Here is a 14,607-nt window from a genome sequence, read left to right as displayed (position 1 = left end):
GATGGAGCCCCACGTCGGGCTCCCTGCTCGGCGGGAAGCCTGCTTCTCCCTCTCCCACTCCCCCTGCTTGTGTTCCCTCTCTCGCTGTGTCTCTCTCTGTCACATAAATAAATAAAATCTTTTTTAAAAAATTAAAAAATAAAAAAAAATAAAGTGGGGGAAGCGAGCAGGAAGGAGTATTGAGCCAGCAGCCACCTTTAACTCTGCTGGGTAAGATCATTATTTTTCCCCCCAGAATACCCTATAACCTCTTACATTTCTTACATTTCAACTTCAAGTTTTATTTCTCAGGCATTTAAGATGCTTTCAGCTGGGGCGCCTGGGTGGCTCAGTTGGTTAAGCGACTGCCTTCGGCTCGGGTCATGATCCTGGAGTCCCGGGATCGAGTCCCGCATTGGGCTCCCTGCTCGGCAGGGAGCCTGCTTCTCCCTCTGACCCTTCCCCCTCTCATGTGCTCTCTGTCTCTCTCATTCTCTCTGTCTCAAATAAATAAATAAAATCTTTAATAAAAAAAAAAAAAAAGATGCTTTCAGCTTTTTACCTGGCTAGTTGGAAGCCAAGATTTTATTTTTCTCCTGGGGGCTCTTCTGCTAGGCCAGAAACATCAGAAGCAACCTTAACTTTAGGTTGTTATATGACATCTTTCAAAGTATAATCAGGCTGTGTGGTTCATGATCCGGCTATTAGATTAAGGGTCTGTGTTGCCAAAGGGCTGTTCTTCTAAAAATATTGAGAATTAAAGAAACCTGACTGGACAGGGAGGGAAAATTCCACAAGTTGGTCCCTATATCCTGATCAGGAGATTCTTTTCCTTCTTTCCTGTTTCACCAAAAAGCACACTTGCCCATACTATTCACATTCTCAAAACACATTTGTTACTCTCAGGGCTCCTGGGGTCTATAACCCCAACTGTTGTCTTTTGACTTCTCAATGTACTTTTGTTTTTTTACACACCTTTGCTTATATTTTAGGGCTTCTTTTCCCTGTGGGAGAGAGAGGAGTAGGTTGTAGAAATACTGGTGGAAAATAAGCCATAAATCACTCTACCTTCTCCATCATGAAGAACCGAATAATGAGAGCCTCGAAATCTCTCTCCATAAACTACTTATTAACTACAAAGGGACAAATAACAACTTGACCGTGGAGAATCCTCATGGACACCACCTTAAGCAAGACACCAGTGAGACAGACGGACATCAGGTGCCTCCTGTCAGGATGCACAGAGGACATCACTTCTGTGGTACCCCTGCCAAAACAGGAAACAGGACCAACTCAAACCGACTCCATCATTTTCTACTACAAGCAGCCTATGCTCTGCCACGGTCAATAACGTGAAAGACAAAAAGGCTGAAGAACTGTTTTGTATTTAACTTAAGGAGACATGAGAATTAGGTGTGTGAGTGGTCAATTAAGTGTCTGCCTTCAGCTCAGGTCATGATCCCAGAGTCCCAGGATCGAGTCCTGCATTGGGCTCCCCGCTCAGCGGGGAGTCTGCTTCTCCCTCTGACCCTACCCCTGCTCGTGCTCTCTCTCTCAAATAAATAAATAAAATTTAAAAAAGAGAGAGACATGAGAACTAAGTACCATGCATGCTTGTGGACTGGTTTTTGGACTAAAATAAATAGCTATGAAGGATGTTACTAGAATAATTGGCAAAATTTGAATATGGACTGTAGAAGAGTCAAGAGTATCAACGTTACGTTTCTGATTTAGATCATCATTGCTGTGGTTACACAGGAAAATGTCCTTATTCTCAGGAAATCGTCACTATTTGGACGTAGAGGAGCACAATGTCTCCAGCTTATCCTTAAATGGTTCAGGGGGAAAAAAAAAAAGTATAGATGGAGAGAGTGTGAATACCAGGGACATGAAGCTAAAATGTTAATAACTGGTGACTCTAAGTCAAGCAAATACAAGAGCTCTTTGTACTAATCTTGCAACTTCTCTGTAAGTCTGAAATCAGATCTATCTACATCTATACACTGACAACTAGATAGATATATAAAATAAACCACACAATTCAAAATAAATTCATCATCCAGGGCATCAACCTAAAATCCAGCCTACTCCTCAGGTATTCTGAAGAAATCTGTACAGAAACAAGGCTAGGATACCAACAGCGACCAGGTCAGCAGACTCACTAATTAATCTGTCTACATTTCTACTAGCTTAAATTATGTTTCGTTTGAATAAAATGTATCAGACTTCCTTAAACTTAGTGCTGATGACTTATTACGCTTAAACACTCAAAGTACAAATTCCATACTTTTTCTCCCAGTGAGGCCCAAGGTTGTCAATATTCTCACGCACTAACAAGTACGCGAGGCATTTAATTGCTATAGCCCGATTGTAGAACTTCTGTATACATAAACTTTTTCTAATATGCCCAGTTCCCTATTTTCCTAGAAAATCCAATTTACATCCCCAGGATGTCAGATACCACAAATACTATGCTCTTGTTTTTGTCACATCAAATGAACCATTTTATTCTTTACCCTTCTTAAAAAGAAATTCAATAAATCTTTGCTCACTGCTGGCTTTTCTCTCTCTTCCCCAGCACCTCCTTCTTTGATCAAGCTTTTCCATCCACTCTGGAATAATCCAGGGGTAATTAGAACTTCTTACCTTCTTTAGCCCAACAGGAGCCAATTTATCACAAACTGTCATGGATTCCGAATCTAAATTACCAAGAGTCCAATTACCGACAGAGGCAAGGAATCTTCTTTCCAATTAAAGTGATTGATTTCTTCCCAAACCCAGTAGCATTTCACTTTTTAATTATGTTCATTCTGATCAAATGTGAGAAAATTCTTCCTCATTTTATTTTTCTTCCAACGAACACGTCACAACAAACATTAACCACGAAGTGATACAGGCCAGACCTGCTAATTCCTTCGGCAGAAATGAACATCTAATCTATCTGTGGGTTCTGTCCACTTTATGGGTCTTACTGCCTCCTTCAGCTCCGAAGGGGGGAAAAGGAATAATTATGTGTTACATCACCTAGTTCACCAAAGGGCTTGTCAAACCCTCCAGCATCAGCTAAATTGTGATGAAGCGGCACTGGATATTTAGATAAACATAGACTAGCAGGGGGAATGAAGACTTGGAGACAGAATATGATTTCTGTTTCTTGTGCGAAGAACAGAACCGCAGTGTTGGGAGACCAAGTAGTGTGTGGAGGTAAACATAAGGAACATGGAAACAATTGTTTTTTCTCACCGGAGCAGCATTGGAATGATTATGTACTGGAAGAATTTTGAAGGAGAAAAATAAAACTTCAAATTCAGTTTGGGCGGGGCGGGGGGGGGGGAGTAGAATTTGGGAGTATCTGAAGGAACGTGAGGACAGACTCCCCAAGGCCTGAAAGACACTGGTTTTATCTACTTTGCTTTTCATCTTCAAGGGAAGGATGGCTGGTTCTGGTTCCCGCGGCCTGCTGACCCAGGAGCCTGCAACCTTATCTTCCCTCCCACCTCTCTCCACGTGGTCAGCAGATTGGCATCAGTTCATTCACCTGAGACATACAAAGGCCAAGGTTTTCACTCGATGAGCATCTTCCAGCCATCTGTCCTAACAAGTGACTACCCTTTGTACTTGTACGGATGCAATCGCTGACCATTTTCCAAAAGCATTCACAGATTGATAAAGATGAGTCTGGGAGCCCTCCAAGACTTTAAATTCCCCTATTCAACCACAGAGTCCTATCTGACCATTGTAGTGGAAAATGACATTATATTGTATACTAAGCTTTTAAAAATTAAAAAAAAAAAATCCATATATGTTAAGATGGTACATCTGCCTCTATTCCAAGTTCAGTTCGTGAAACTCAGGAAGACCAATATGACCTGAATAAGACTTTTCATTCCTTAAACAGACAATTGTTGAGTACCCACTAAGGGCAAGGATGCCAGGTGCTGGAAGTGGAGAAACATGGCTCCTTCCATGATGCTCTAAGGGGAGGGCAGAGAAGCAGACACCTCGGTAGGGAAGTCAGGCGTGTGACGGGCAAAAGGGTCACCCCTGTAAGAACATTGTTCCGAAGGAGGCACAAACGAGGCAGGAACTCCAGGCCAGGAATATGTCACAGCACAAGCAAACGCATGTCCCATTCCAAGAACCATAAACATAAGAAAGACAAGCCCAGGCCACAGGCTGCAAAGCTGCCGATACCAGCCTGAGAACCCTGGATTTTTAACATATCATGGAGGAGCATGAGGGAAGTAGTAGTCCAGCTGACTGTGCAGGGGTGGGGGCTGGGGGAGACGAGGCTGCAGAAATAATCCGCAGAGGGCAGACATCAGAGCGGGCCCTGCGACAGGAATGGAAGTAAGTGGAAATTTGAGACTTGGGGTTGGTACAACGCACAGGGGCTTGTGCCCATCAGGAAAGGATGAAAAAGGTGAGGTCGACTCTGAGCACTCTTCCATGTGAACACTGAGGAGGATTCCATGGACCGGCCGGCTTTGCTATATAAACATTTATTGTAGTCATTATTCATATCCTGCCTTGAGCCCTTGTTTGAAGTTCTTCAACATCTCTGGGACAAGTGGGGGAGTTATTTCAATCTTTCTTTTTACAGATGAGAACTAAGATGAGGGAAGCTTAGCCCTGACCAGGGGAACCCATATAACCAATTAATTGACGGTGAGCTGGGATAAGAGATCTGTACGGTCCTTATTACACAATCCAACAAAACAGAGCTCAGAACTGTCCTACTGGCATGTTTCCAGCCTACGTGGGACAGAGTTCATAGACCTTTACACCATGAGCTATGCTGTAAGGTGATTTCTTGATAATGTCCATTCCAAAAGCCAATGGAAGCCACCACAGTATACCAAATCACTTAAAAAAAAAAACGGGGCGCCTGGGTGGCTCAGTCATTAAGCGCCTGCCTTCGGCTCAGGTCATGATCCTGGGGTCCTGGGATCGAGCCCCGCATCGGGCTCCCTGCTCCGCGGGAAGCCTGCTTCTCCCTCTCCCACTCCCCCTGCTTGTGTTCCCTCTCTCGCTGTGTCTCTCTCTCTTTCAAAAAAAAAAAAAAGGCGCCTGGGTGGCTCAGTCGGTTAAGCGACTGCCTTCGGCTCAGGTTATGATCCCAGGGTCCTGGGATCGAGCCCCGCATCGGGCTCCCTGCTCTGCGGGAAGCCTGCTTCTCCCTCTCCCACTCCCCCTGCTTGTGTTCCCTCTCTCGCTATGTCTCTCTCTGTCAAAAAAATAAATAAAATCTTTAAAAAAAAAAAAAAAACGGATGCACAGGACTCAAGACTTACACCTTTGGTGGAACTAAATTCCCCTTATCAGATGCTACTTTCAGACTCAAGTTTTTCCATCATAAAATTTTTTTTTTAATTTTTTTTTTAAAGATTTTATTTATTTATTTGACAGAGAGAGAGAGAGAGAGAGCGACAGCAGGAACACAAGCAGGGGGAGTGGGAGAGGGAGAAGCAGGCTTCCACCGAGCAGGGAGCCCGATGCGGGGCTCGATCCCAAGACCCTGGGATCATGACCCGAGCCGAAGGCAGACGCTTAACGACTGAGCCACCCAGGTGCCCCCATCATAAAATTTTTAACAGAACAATCCGTCTAAAAAGCAGGTTAAAGTAGGGGCGCCTGGTTGGCTCAGTCAGTAGAGCATGCGACTCTTCATCCCCAGGTTACAAGTTCGAGCCCCACATTGGGTGTAGAGGTCACTTAATATATATACATACGTTACTACATAGCAGGTAAAGAAATTTATTGACAAAGGTTTAGATGTTTTAGGACTTTCATGTCCTCCACACAGTCAAGAGAAAATACTGACAATGGATAAACAAGAGGGAAAAGACTCTTCAGCAAAGATCTTCCGGAACTCACAGCACCACTGGTCAAACACTATAAAGAGAACTGTCAAGTGAACCAACAAGAAGGGAGTTTAACAGAGAATTTTAATTTAACAGCCTAACTGAAAAATAAAGAACAAAGGGCAACCAACCTTCTACCCACTAAAAGGAACGTAAAAGGGAATCAGGAACTTCGAAATCTGGTGAAGCAGTTTTTTGAAGAGGGAAGGGGGAGGGGAGAGACACCACTGAAAGGGTTAACGCGTCATATGTGAGGTCAAGGATTCTAACAAATTCTCTTAAGTCTCTACATGCATCACCAAGAACCATATTATTAGAAACAGATTGCATAGAGATATAAACTATTTGGTATTAAAAACAGACTTTGCTATATGAACATAGCATATGTCAATTTTATCTCTTTATAAGAAGAACAGGATAAAGAAAGATCCCCCAGCTTGCCCTTCAGCCTGGAACCCCGAAACACTCACCACACAGGCAGTGTGGACCTGAATTAACAGGTGCAGAACCCAGGAGACCCCACTGCTGTCACTGTGGAAAGGATCAAGATTCAGCACCCAGAAGTCCCCACCCAGCCTCCATGCTGTGTTTGTGTGTCTCCAGAAACAAGCAACTTCAATGTGCATAATTAAGTCCACAGGCAAGTTTGAATACTGAGATCTAGCTAGAAAAAGTAGCAGCAAAGACAAAGTTAGCCGGAATTCGCTAGAAAAGCTAAAGGAAGATTAAAAAAAAAAACAAACTTCCAGTTCAAGTCAGAATTAAGGTGGGGGCCGTTAAGTCCCACCAGCTCTGCAGAGCTGTGGATGTTTTGTTGTTGTTCTTTGAAAAAACGACATCTATAATAAGCACGTTCACTCGAGAAAAATACTGTGTTCGCTAAGTTTCTGTCGCCATTCCCAAGTTACTTTAAACGTTATACACTGTTCAAGGGCAGAGTATACACTGGTTAAGATGTGTTCACAGCTGATGCATCTCCAGAAAGTTCTTCATGAAGGCCGCCAGCTTCTGAACATCCTCAATCGTGACGGCATTATACAGAGAGGCCCGGATGCCTCCCACAGACCTAGAGGGACCACAGATGCAGCCAGTGAGAACAAAAGCATCTCATTCAGCATCAAGATGACCCTCTTTCCAGTCACCTGCTCCTGAGAGACACACTGCACCTGAGGCCATCATGTCCAACCCAGGTGGCCAGCAGGTTCAAACGTCTAATCACTAGGAAATTCTCCCTAATGTAGTGATGGCCCATCGTGCTCACACAACCTGGATTAACTCAGTCAGGTATCCGATGGGAAGCGGGGAGCAGGCAACCACTGCAGGGCCGGTGTCTCGCCTCCCCCGTGGGGAGGACACATACTTTTCACAGAGCGTGCAGGATTAACTATCTGATGTTCAGCTGCAGTGACAGTGATCTGTCCAGTCGTGGGATGGCAACCTCAGGGCCATAAAAGCCATTTCAGAGATTTTCAAAGGGAATTTTGACAAAAGCCTGCAGAGGTGGCCCCACTGTGCACCCAGCCAGGGAATCATGCTAAGGGCTCTGTAAGCAAGAGGAGAGGGGCGCCTGCCTGGCTCAGCTGGTAGAGCACGTGACTCTTGATCTCGGGTTGTAAATTCAAGCCCCATGTTGGGTGTGGAGATTACTTAAAAATAAAATCCAAGGGGCGCCTGGGTGGCTCCACTGGTAGAGCATCCAACTCTTGATTTCGGCTCAAGTTATTATCTCAGGGTCATGAGATCAAGCCCCATGTTGGGCTCTGCGCTGGGCGTGGAGCCTGCTTAAGAGTCTCTCTCTCCCTCTGCCTCTGCCCCTCCCTCCACCCCTGTTCTTATGCTTACATTCTCTCTTTCAAATAAATAAATAATAAAATCTTAAAAAGGCCGGCGGGGGGGGGGGTGCCTGGGTGGCCAGCCAGTTAAGCGTCTGCCTTTGGCTCAGGTCATGAGGTTAAGCATCTGACCCTTGACTTTGGCTTAAGTCATGATCTCAGGGTCCTGAGACAGAGCCCCGCCTCGGGCTCCTGCTGGGCATGGAGCCTGCTTAAGATTCTCTCTCTCCTTCCACCCCACCCCCATCCCACTTGTGTGGGGGCTCTAGCTCTCAAAAGGAAGGAAGGAAGGAAGAAGAGAAGGGGCGCCTGGGTGGCTCAGTCATTAAGCGTCTGCCTTCGGCTCAGGTCATGATCCCAGGGTCCTGGGATCAAGCCCCACATCGGGCTCTCTGCTCGGCGGGAAGCCTGCTTCTCCCTCTCCCACTCCCTCTGCTTGTGTTCCCTCTCTCGCTGTGTCTCTCTCTGTCACATAAATAAATAAATAAATAAATAAAAAGAACGAAAGAAGAGAAAAGCTAAACCAATTCTCTGATAAGCTTCTGGGTTGGATGTACACTCACCTATGCCCTTTCAAGGAGATCATATTGAGTTCAAGAGCTTTATCAAGAAACCTTTTTTCTAAAGCATCGTCTCCTTTGGCATTGCCAATGCGGAATGGAATATTCATCTTGCTTCTACTCTTGGGCTCCACTGGACATCTGAAAAACATATTATTCCAGTTACTTCTCTGAAATGTGCGACAACCATTAACAAATGAACAGAAAAATCACTTTAAATATTTTGTCAATACAAATAGAAGATTTAAAAAAATCTGCCGCAGGACACTGATAATTTTTACTTAAGGAGACCACTCTTGCATATGGAACAGTGAGTTAGCATTCCCTTGTATGGCTTGTACTTAATTTCCACGAGCCTCAGTTTCCTTATTGAATAATGGAACTAATACCTTCATTTCAGACTAACTGTGATAGCTCAGTGGCACGACATATATGCAGCTTCCAATAAATGGCAACCACACGGCGATGTGAGTGACCCTCTCTCTACAAGCCTAGAGAAAAAAATGTGCTGGTCCGGGCGCCTGGGTGGCTCAGTTGGTTAAGCGACTGCCTTCAGCTCAGGTCATGATCCTGGAGTCCCGGGATCGAGTCCCACATCAGGCTCCCTGCTGATCTCAGGACCCCGAGATCATGACCTGAGCCAAAGGCAGCCTCTTAACCGACTGAGTCACCCAGGCGCCCTTCTCTACACCTTTTGAATCCGGCTGGCCTTGCGACTTGCTTTGACCAAAAGACTGCAGCATCAGGGTCGCTATGCAACTTCCAAGCCTAAGCCTCAAGGGGAATACAGCCTCCCTACCTGCCCTCTTAAAACATGGCCGCCATGTAGGCAAGCCCGAGCTAGCCTGCTGGAAAAAAGCCCGGCAACAGCCAGCACCAACTCCCAGACATGTGAGTGAGGTCACTTGCAGACCACTGGCTGCAGGTGAATTACCAATGACTCTGATTGAATAAACATCCCAGGTGAGAGCCGCCGAAGAACCATCCAGCTAAACCCAGCCCAGCCTGCTGACCCAAAGTCATGAGCGAAAAAAATGGTTGTTGCTCTAACAACTGTCTTGTGTGTTCTGTGATGCAAAAACAGATAACTGATACAGTTTAAAACAGTGTCTGAGGGGCACCTGGGTGGCTCAGTCGTTAAGTGTCTGCCTTCGGCTCAGGTCATGATCCCAGGGTCCTGGGATCGAGCCCCACATCGAAGCAGGGAGCCTGCTTCTCCCTCTCCCTTTGGGTCTACCCCTGCTTGTGTTCCCTCTCTCGCTGTGTCTCTCTGTCAAATGAATAAATAAAATCTTTAAAAAATTTTTTAAAACAGAACAGTGTCTGGAACGTATTAAAACAACCTAAGTATCCGTTAAATTCAACAAATGCATCTTTTTGGTCCCAACATTTTGCATAAGGCTTATCCAAACTCTCAAAAACGAATGATGTGGGCGCCTGGGTGGCTCAGTTGGTTAAGCGACTGCCTTCGGCTCAGGTCATGATCCTGGAGTCCCAGGATCGAGTCCCACATCGGGCTCCCTGCTCGGCAGGGAGTCTGCTTCTCCCTCTGACCCTCCCCCCTCTCATGCTCTCTCTATCTCATTCTTTCTCTCAAATAAATAAATAAAATCTTTAAAAAAAAAATTAAAAAAAAAACGAATGACGTGTGAGTTTTTACCTAGGAAAGGTTAGTATTTTGACTTCAGTTTCCGATTTGAAAAACAAGCAGCCAAAATTATGTTCCATGGACAATCAAAGGAGACAAATGGAAGAGCAGACATCTATTCCAGAATAAAAGACGGAGTAAAATATGTAATAACCCCTTCCCCATTTTCAAGCTCGCCCTGTTTTATTCTTACACTTGTACAGGGTGTGATTCATTAAAATTAAAGAGCAAATAAAAGCAGTGTGAGGAAGCCTCCATGAAAAGTCATGCTCTCCCCTAAGGGCACATACATAATTCCTGCTAAAGTTAATAAGAGTCAAGTGCGCACCTACAGGCAAAAGAAGGGAAACCAAATATCTGGTAATGGGCTTTGAGCCTGAATTCCGCACACCTCCCCCTTTCACGAGGTGGTAGGTTTCATGGCTGACATTTAAATTAAAAATTCATTGGCTACCTTCCTGATATCCTGCTCCCACAGGAGGGTCCAACTATAGAGGTGGCATGGCAAAGAGCACGTCTAATTTAAGAAAAAAAATTAAAAGGAGGAAGAATTAAACAACTTATTTACAGTTCAGCCCCACCCCAAATGGACCCATCCTACCATGAAAGTGGATGGTATCATGAGAGCCGTGAGTCGGCACCCAACAAATGTTTACATGGCACCCAAGAAGGTCTCTGGGAGAAGGCTCAGGGAGGGAAACAAAGATTCAAGGGGATTAACTGCTCCCAATCTAGGGACACAGCTGTGTAGGGAATTAACATGCCACGTGAGAGGTCTGTAACAGCAAGAAGCACAGAGCCAAGCAAGGAATTCTGCCTGAGAGAAAGTGGGAACGTGTCTGAGGGACGTGGCAAGGTTTGGACGCGTGAGCCAGAAGGAAGGCCATTCTGGCAGAACTGCGTCTACAAAAGCCTGGGGGGCCCCCAGCAAGAACTCCAGGAACTGGAGTGCTGGGTTTCCTGGCCAGGGGTACGGCCCGGATGGTGGGGGGCCCTGCAGATACACCAATGGGAACTAGACTGGGTCCTTGAGCCATGAGGAATAATCGGGTTTCCACAATATGAAATGTGAATTTTAGAAAAAGAACAACAGTACCCAGAGGAGAGAATGGAGTGTGGGAACACCAGAAGGTGGAGAGACCTGCTAGAAAGCTCTTCTAAATAAGTTCCCTGGTCAGGGGGCCCCTGGGTGGCTCAGTCAGCTAAGCGTCTGCCTTCGGCTCAGGTCATGATCCCAGGGTCCTGGGATTGAGCCCCGCATCGGGCTCTCAGCTCGGCGGGGAGTCTGCTCCTCCCTCTGCCTGCTGCTCCCCCTGCTTGTACTGTCTCTCTCGCTCTGTCTCTGACAAATAAATAAATAAAATCTTAAAAAAAAGACCCTGGAACCAGCCCCCCATGATGCTCCTCATGTGCATATCCTGGCTTGCTCCCATTTCCCAGCTGTCACCTTAACCTGTCTGTGCCTCTGGAAAATAGGCTTAACGTCTGCTTCACAAGGCTGTGCTGACAATAAAGTGTTAGTATCTGTAAAGCGCTAGGGCTCTGCTTGCTTCCTTTTATGTCAGGGTTATCGCTAGACCCATCACACACTCCCCTCTTTCCTAGGGTCTGGTCCCCACATGAAGCTAGCAAGAAAGGTGACCTCAGGTCTGGATATGGACACTATCACGTGGACACCTTTAGAAGATCAAAATTCAGCAGTCTGAGTGCTTTCCATAGTAACCCAAAATAATATTAGGAACTAACTCTTAAGGAATGCTCCCTAGATGCCAAGTACTGCTTCTCATGCTTTATGCAAATTAACCGACGCCGGAGCTCATGTTCTTAAGCCCTGTTTTATATTCTTTATTCACATGGATTTTCACTTAAGTCCTCAAGGCAGTCATAAAAAGTACGTACCATCATTACGCCCACTGTACAGATAAGGAAACGGAGTCTGGAGCAGTTAGGTCATTGGCTCAAGGTCACACAGTAATAAATGGCAAAGAGGGGGGTTCTCTGCCAAGAATGCTGCACTATCCACGTGGGCTCAAGTCAGGGTCGACCAGCGACACGTGGGTGGTTAGGCCATGGGATGAAGGCGGGGACTTTGCGGCTGTCTCATCTAGTCTCGATATCCCTGCCAGGCTCACCGGTGCAGCCCCCAGGAAACTGCCCAGAACTGTGTTCAGTATTCTAATTCTAGGTTACTTGGTATTCCTCTTTAAAATTTTCACCTCCCAGGGCGCCTGGGTGGCTCAGTCGGTTAAGCGTCTGCCTTCAGCACAGGTCATGATCCCAGGGTCCTGGGATCGAGTCCCACATCGGGCTCCCTGCTCAGCGGGGAGTCTGCTTCTCCCTCTCCCTCTGTGCACACTCTCTCTCTCTCAAATAAATAAGATCTTTAAAAAATTGTTCACCTCCCTTTTGGCGCAATATTTCTATAGATCGAAAGAAAAGTGGAGAATTGCCCGAAAATCCAAGTGACCCGAGGAAGAGCTAGCAAGCACCCAACTGCGAACTGACTCCAATAACAGTGCCCCGTAGGAACGTCAGGCACCGGGGTGACATTTTCTGGGCGGGCAGCCCAGGGAGGATGGAAGTTCCCAGAAAGAGGTTTACTCTAGAAGATGAAATTTCTGGGTCGAGGCCATCCATAAGTAAAAGAGAAGTTTTGGGTGGGAGGTGACCTGATTTCCCAGGAGACAACCCACCTGCCATGTTGGCTGCAGCACGCTGCCTTCTGGGAAATGCCAGGTTGGGTGCTTGGAGTTTAAGAAGCTTGAGGGAAAAGGAATTCCAGGGATTCCCAGAGTTCCTCCTATGCTTTGTTTTGTTTCTAATTCCTGGAGTTTTCCAGACGCATTATCATTCTTTCCGTCCTTCCATTTTGTGCCTACCCATCTCCTGAGAAATAAATGGAGCCAAAAGCTAATAGAAAATTTGGTCTCCCCTCCACAATAGCCAAGTGCTTTTACTCACATTCAGGTTCTGAGCACTCTTTGGGAGTCAGAAAAGATACCCCGTTCTTCTGGGTAACCCAGGGCCTAGAACACAGTTAGCCCAGAGTAGGTGCTCAGGAACATTTACTGGATGGATGGATGGATGGATGGATGGATGGATGGATGGAAGAACAGATGGATGGATGAACAGATGGATGGGTGTGTGAGTGGATGATGGATGGATGGATGAGTGCGTGGGTAGATGGGTGGGTGGATGGATGGATGAATGGGTGCAGGGGTGGATACGGATAGATGGGTGGGTAAGATGGGTGGATGATGGATAGAAGGGTGGGTGAATGGGTAGATGGGTGCACAGGTGAACAGAGGACTGAACAGGTGGACTAAACATGTCTTTAGACCTTTCCAGACCTTCCTTTTAATCCAGCACAATCATCCCCTCCAGGCAACCCACTCTTTGCTCCCCAAACACAATACACTTTCTTTCCTCAGTACCTTTGCAGGGGCCATTCCCTGCCTTCCTAAAAATTCCTAAAAGTACTTTTGCCCTCCTCTAACTCTACTCATGCCCAAGCCTCAAGCTCATTCAAAAAACAAACAAACAAAAAAAACCAACCAAAAACCCCTACACCCCCTACAGGCAAAGCCGTATCATCTTACTGCTCCAAGCTTGTAACTACTATTTAGACCTTGGCTGTGAACTCCTTGGACCATCTACCAAGCCCCCAGTCTGCACTTGGCTCTGTCAAACAGAACCAGAGCCCGCAGAAAGCAGAGTGCACCCCTTCCTCCAGACCGCACGTGGGAGAGGAGCCTAAAGGCTAAGGCGTCCAGCCAAACCCAACTCCCCACAGGGCCTGTGGCCGGAGGTCCACTGCACGCCAAGAACTCAGAGGAACAGGCAACAAGCATTTTAAGGGCAGAGGTAGCAGTAACAGGCTGCTTTATGCTATCCGCTACGAAAGTACACCCCCATCCCCCACCCTTGGGTGGTCATGGGGATGTATTAAGTTAGGCTCAAAGCATTGGTTTGTCCACCCCATGTGGCACATGAATTGTCAAAGAAGAATGTACATTCTCCCATTACTATCAGTCAGTTACTATCATTGAACCCAAAGAGTAATGGTCACTAAGTAGGAGGTCCAAGGCTTGGTAAAGGAGTATGTGTGTGTACAAATGTGTACAAACACAAATATACACATGTGTGTATGCACACACGCACACACACACACACAGCATAAAGCCTCATACACCTGCCACTTTGAAGGCAGGGAAACGCAAATGAAAACATCATCTATTAAGTGTCTCGTGTACCAGGCACTGTACCAGGTGCTTCTAAGCAGGCATTTTGGTGAGAGGTCTATGGTGGGGGACTGGACAGCAGCCCCCCAAAAGGTATATCCATGTCCTAAGCCCCAGAACTTGTGGATGTGACCTATTTGGAAAAAGGGTCTTTGCAGATGTCATTAAGTTACAGGTCTCTAGTTGAGATAAATCATCCTGGATGACCTGGGTAGGCCCTAAATCCAATGATCAGAAGTGAAGACACACAACAAAGGTGAGGCCAGAGACTAGGGTGACAACACCACAAGCCAAGAAATATCTGGAGCCAGCAGAAACTGGAAGAGACAAAGAATGGATTCCTCCCTAGAGTCTCTGAGGGAGCAAAGCCTAGCTGACATCTTGCACTTCAGGCCTCAGAGGAGTGCGAACAGATTTCTGTTAAGCCACCAAGTTACTGCATTTTTGTTCCAGCAGTCCTAGGAGACTAAGGCAAGACCCATA

General features: G+C 46.2%; 1 protein-coding gene across 3 annotated transcripts in view; it reads right to left on the bottom strand.

Annotated features, from left to right (window-relative positions):
- Positions 1-5,685: 5,685 nt before the first annotated feature.
- The window catches only part of PSAT1 (phosphoserine aminotransferase 1), a 29,118-nt gene continuing 20,196 nt past the window's right edge, over positions 5,686-14,607 (bottom strand). For 2 of the 3 annotated variants that reach the window (XM_021689378.1, XM_021689379.1), the window contains exons 8-9: positions 8,239-8,376; positions 5,686-6,909 (exon numbers count right to left, since the gene is read on the bottom strand). In XM_021689378.1, the coding sequence (XP_021545053.1) occupies positions 6,804-6,909; positions 8,239-8,376 (244 nt within the window). In that variant the 3' untranslated portion in view covers positions 5,686-6,803. The remainder of the gene's footprint in view (positions 6,910-8,238; positions 8,377-14,607) is intronic. The other variant, XM_044920328.1, reaches the window with a different exon arrangement.

The sequence above is a fragment of the Neomonachus schauinslandi genome, chromosome 13 (assembly GCF_002201575.2).
Source record: "Neomonachus schauinslandi chromosome 13, ASM220157v2, whole genome shotgun sequence".
Taxonomy (NCBI): domain Eukaryota; kingdom Metazoa; phylum Chordata; class Mammalia; order Carnivora; family Phocidae; genus Neomonachus; species Neomonachus schauinslandi.
This window is presented reverse-complemented; position numbering and strand designations above follow the sequence as displayed.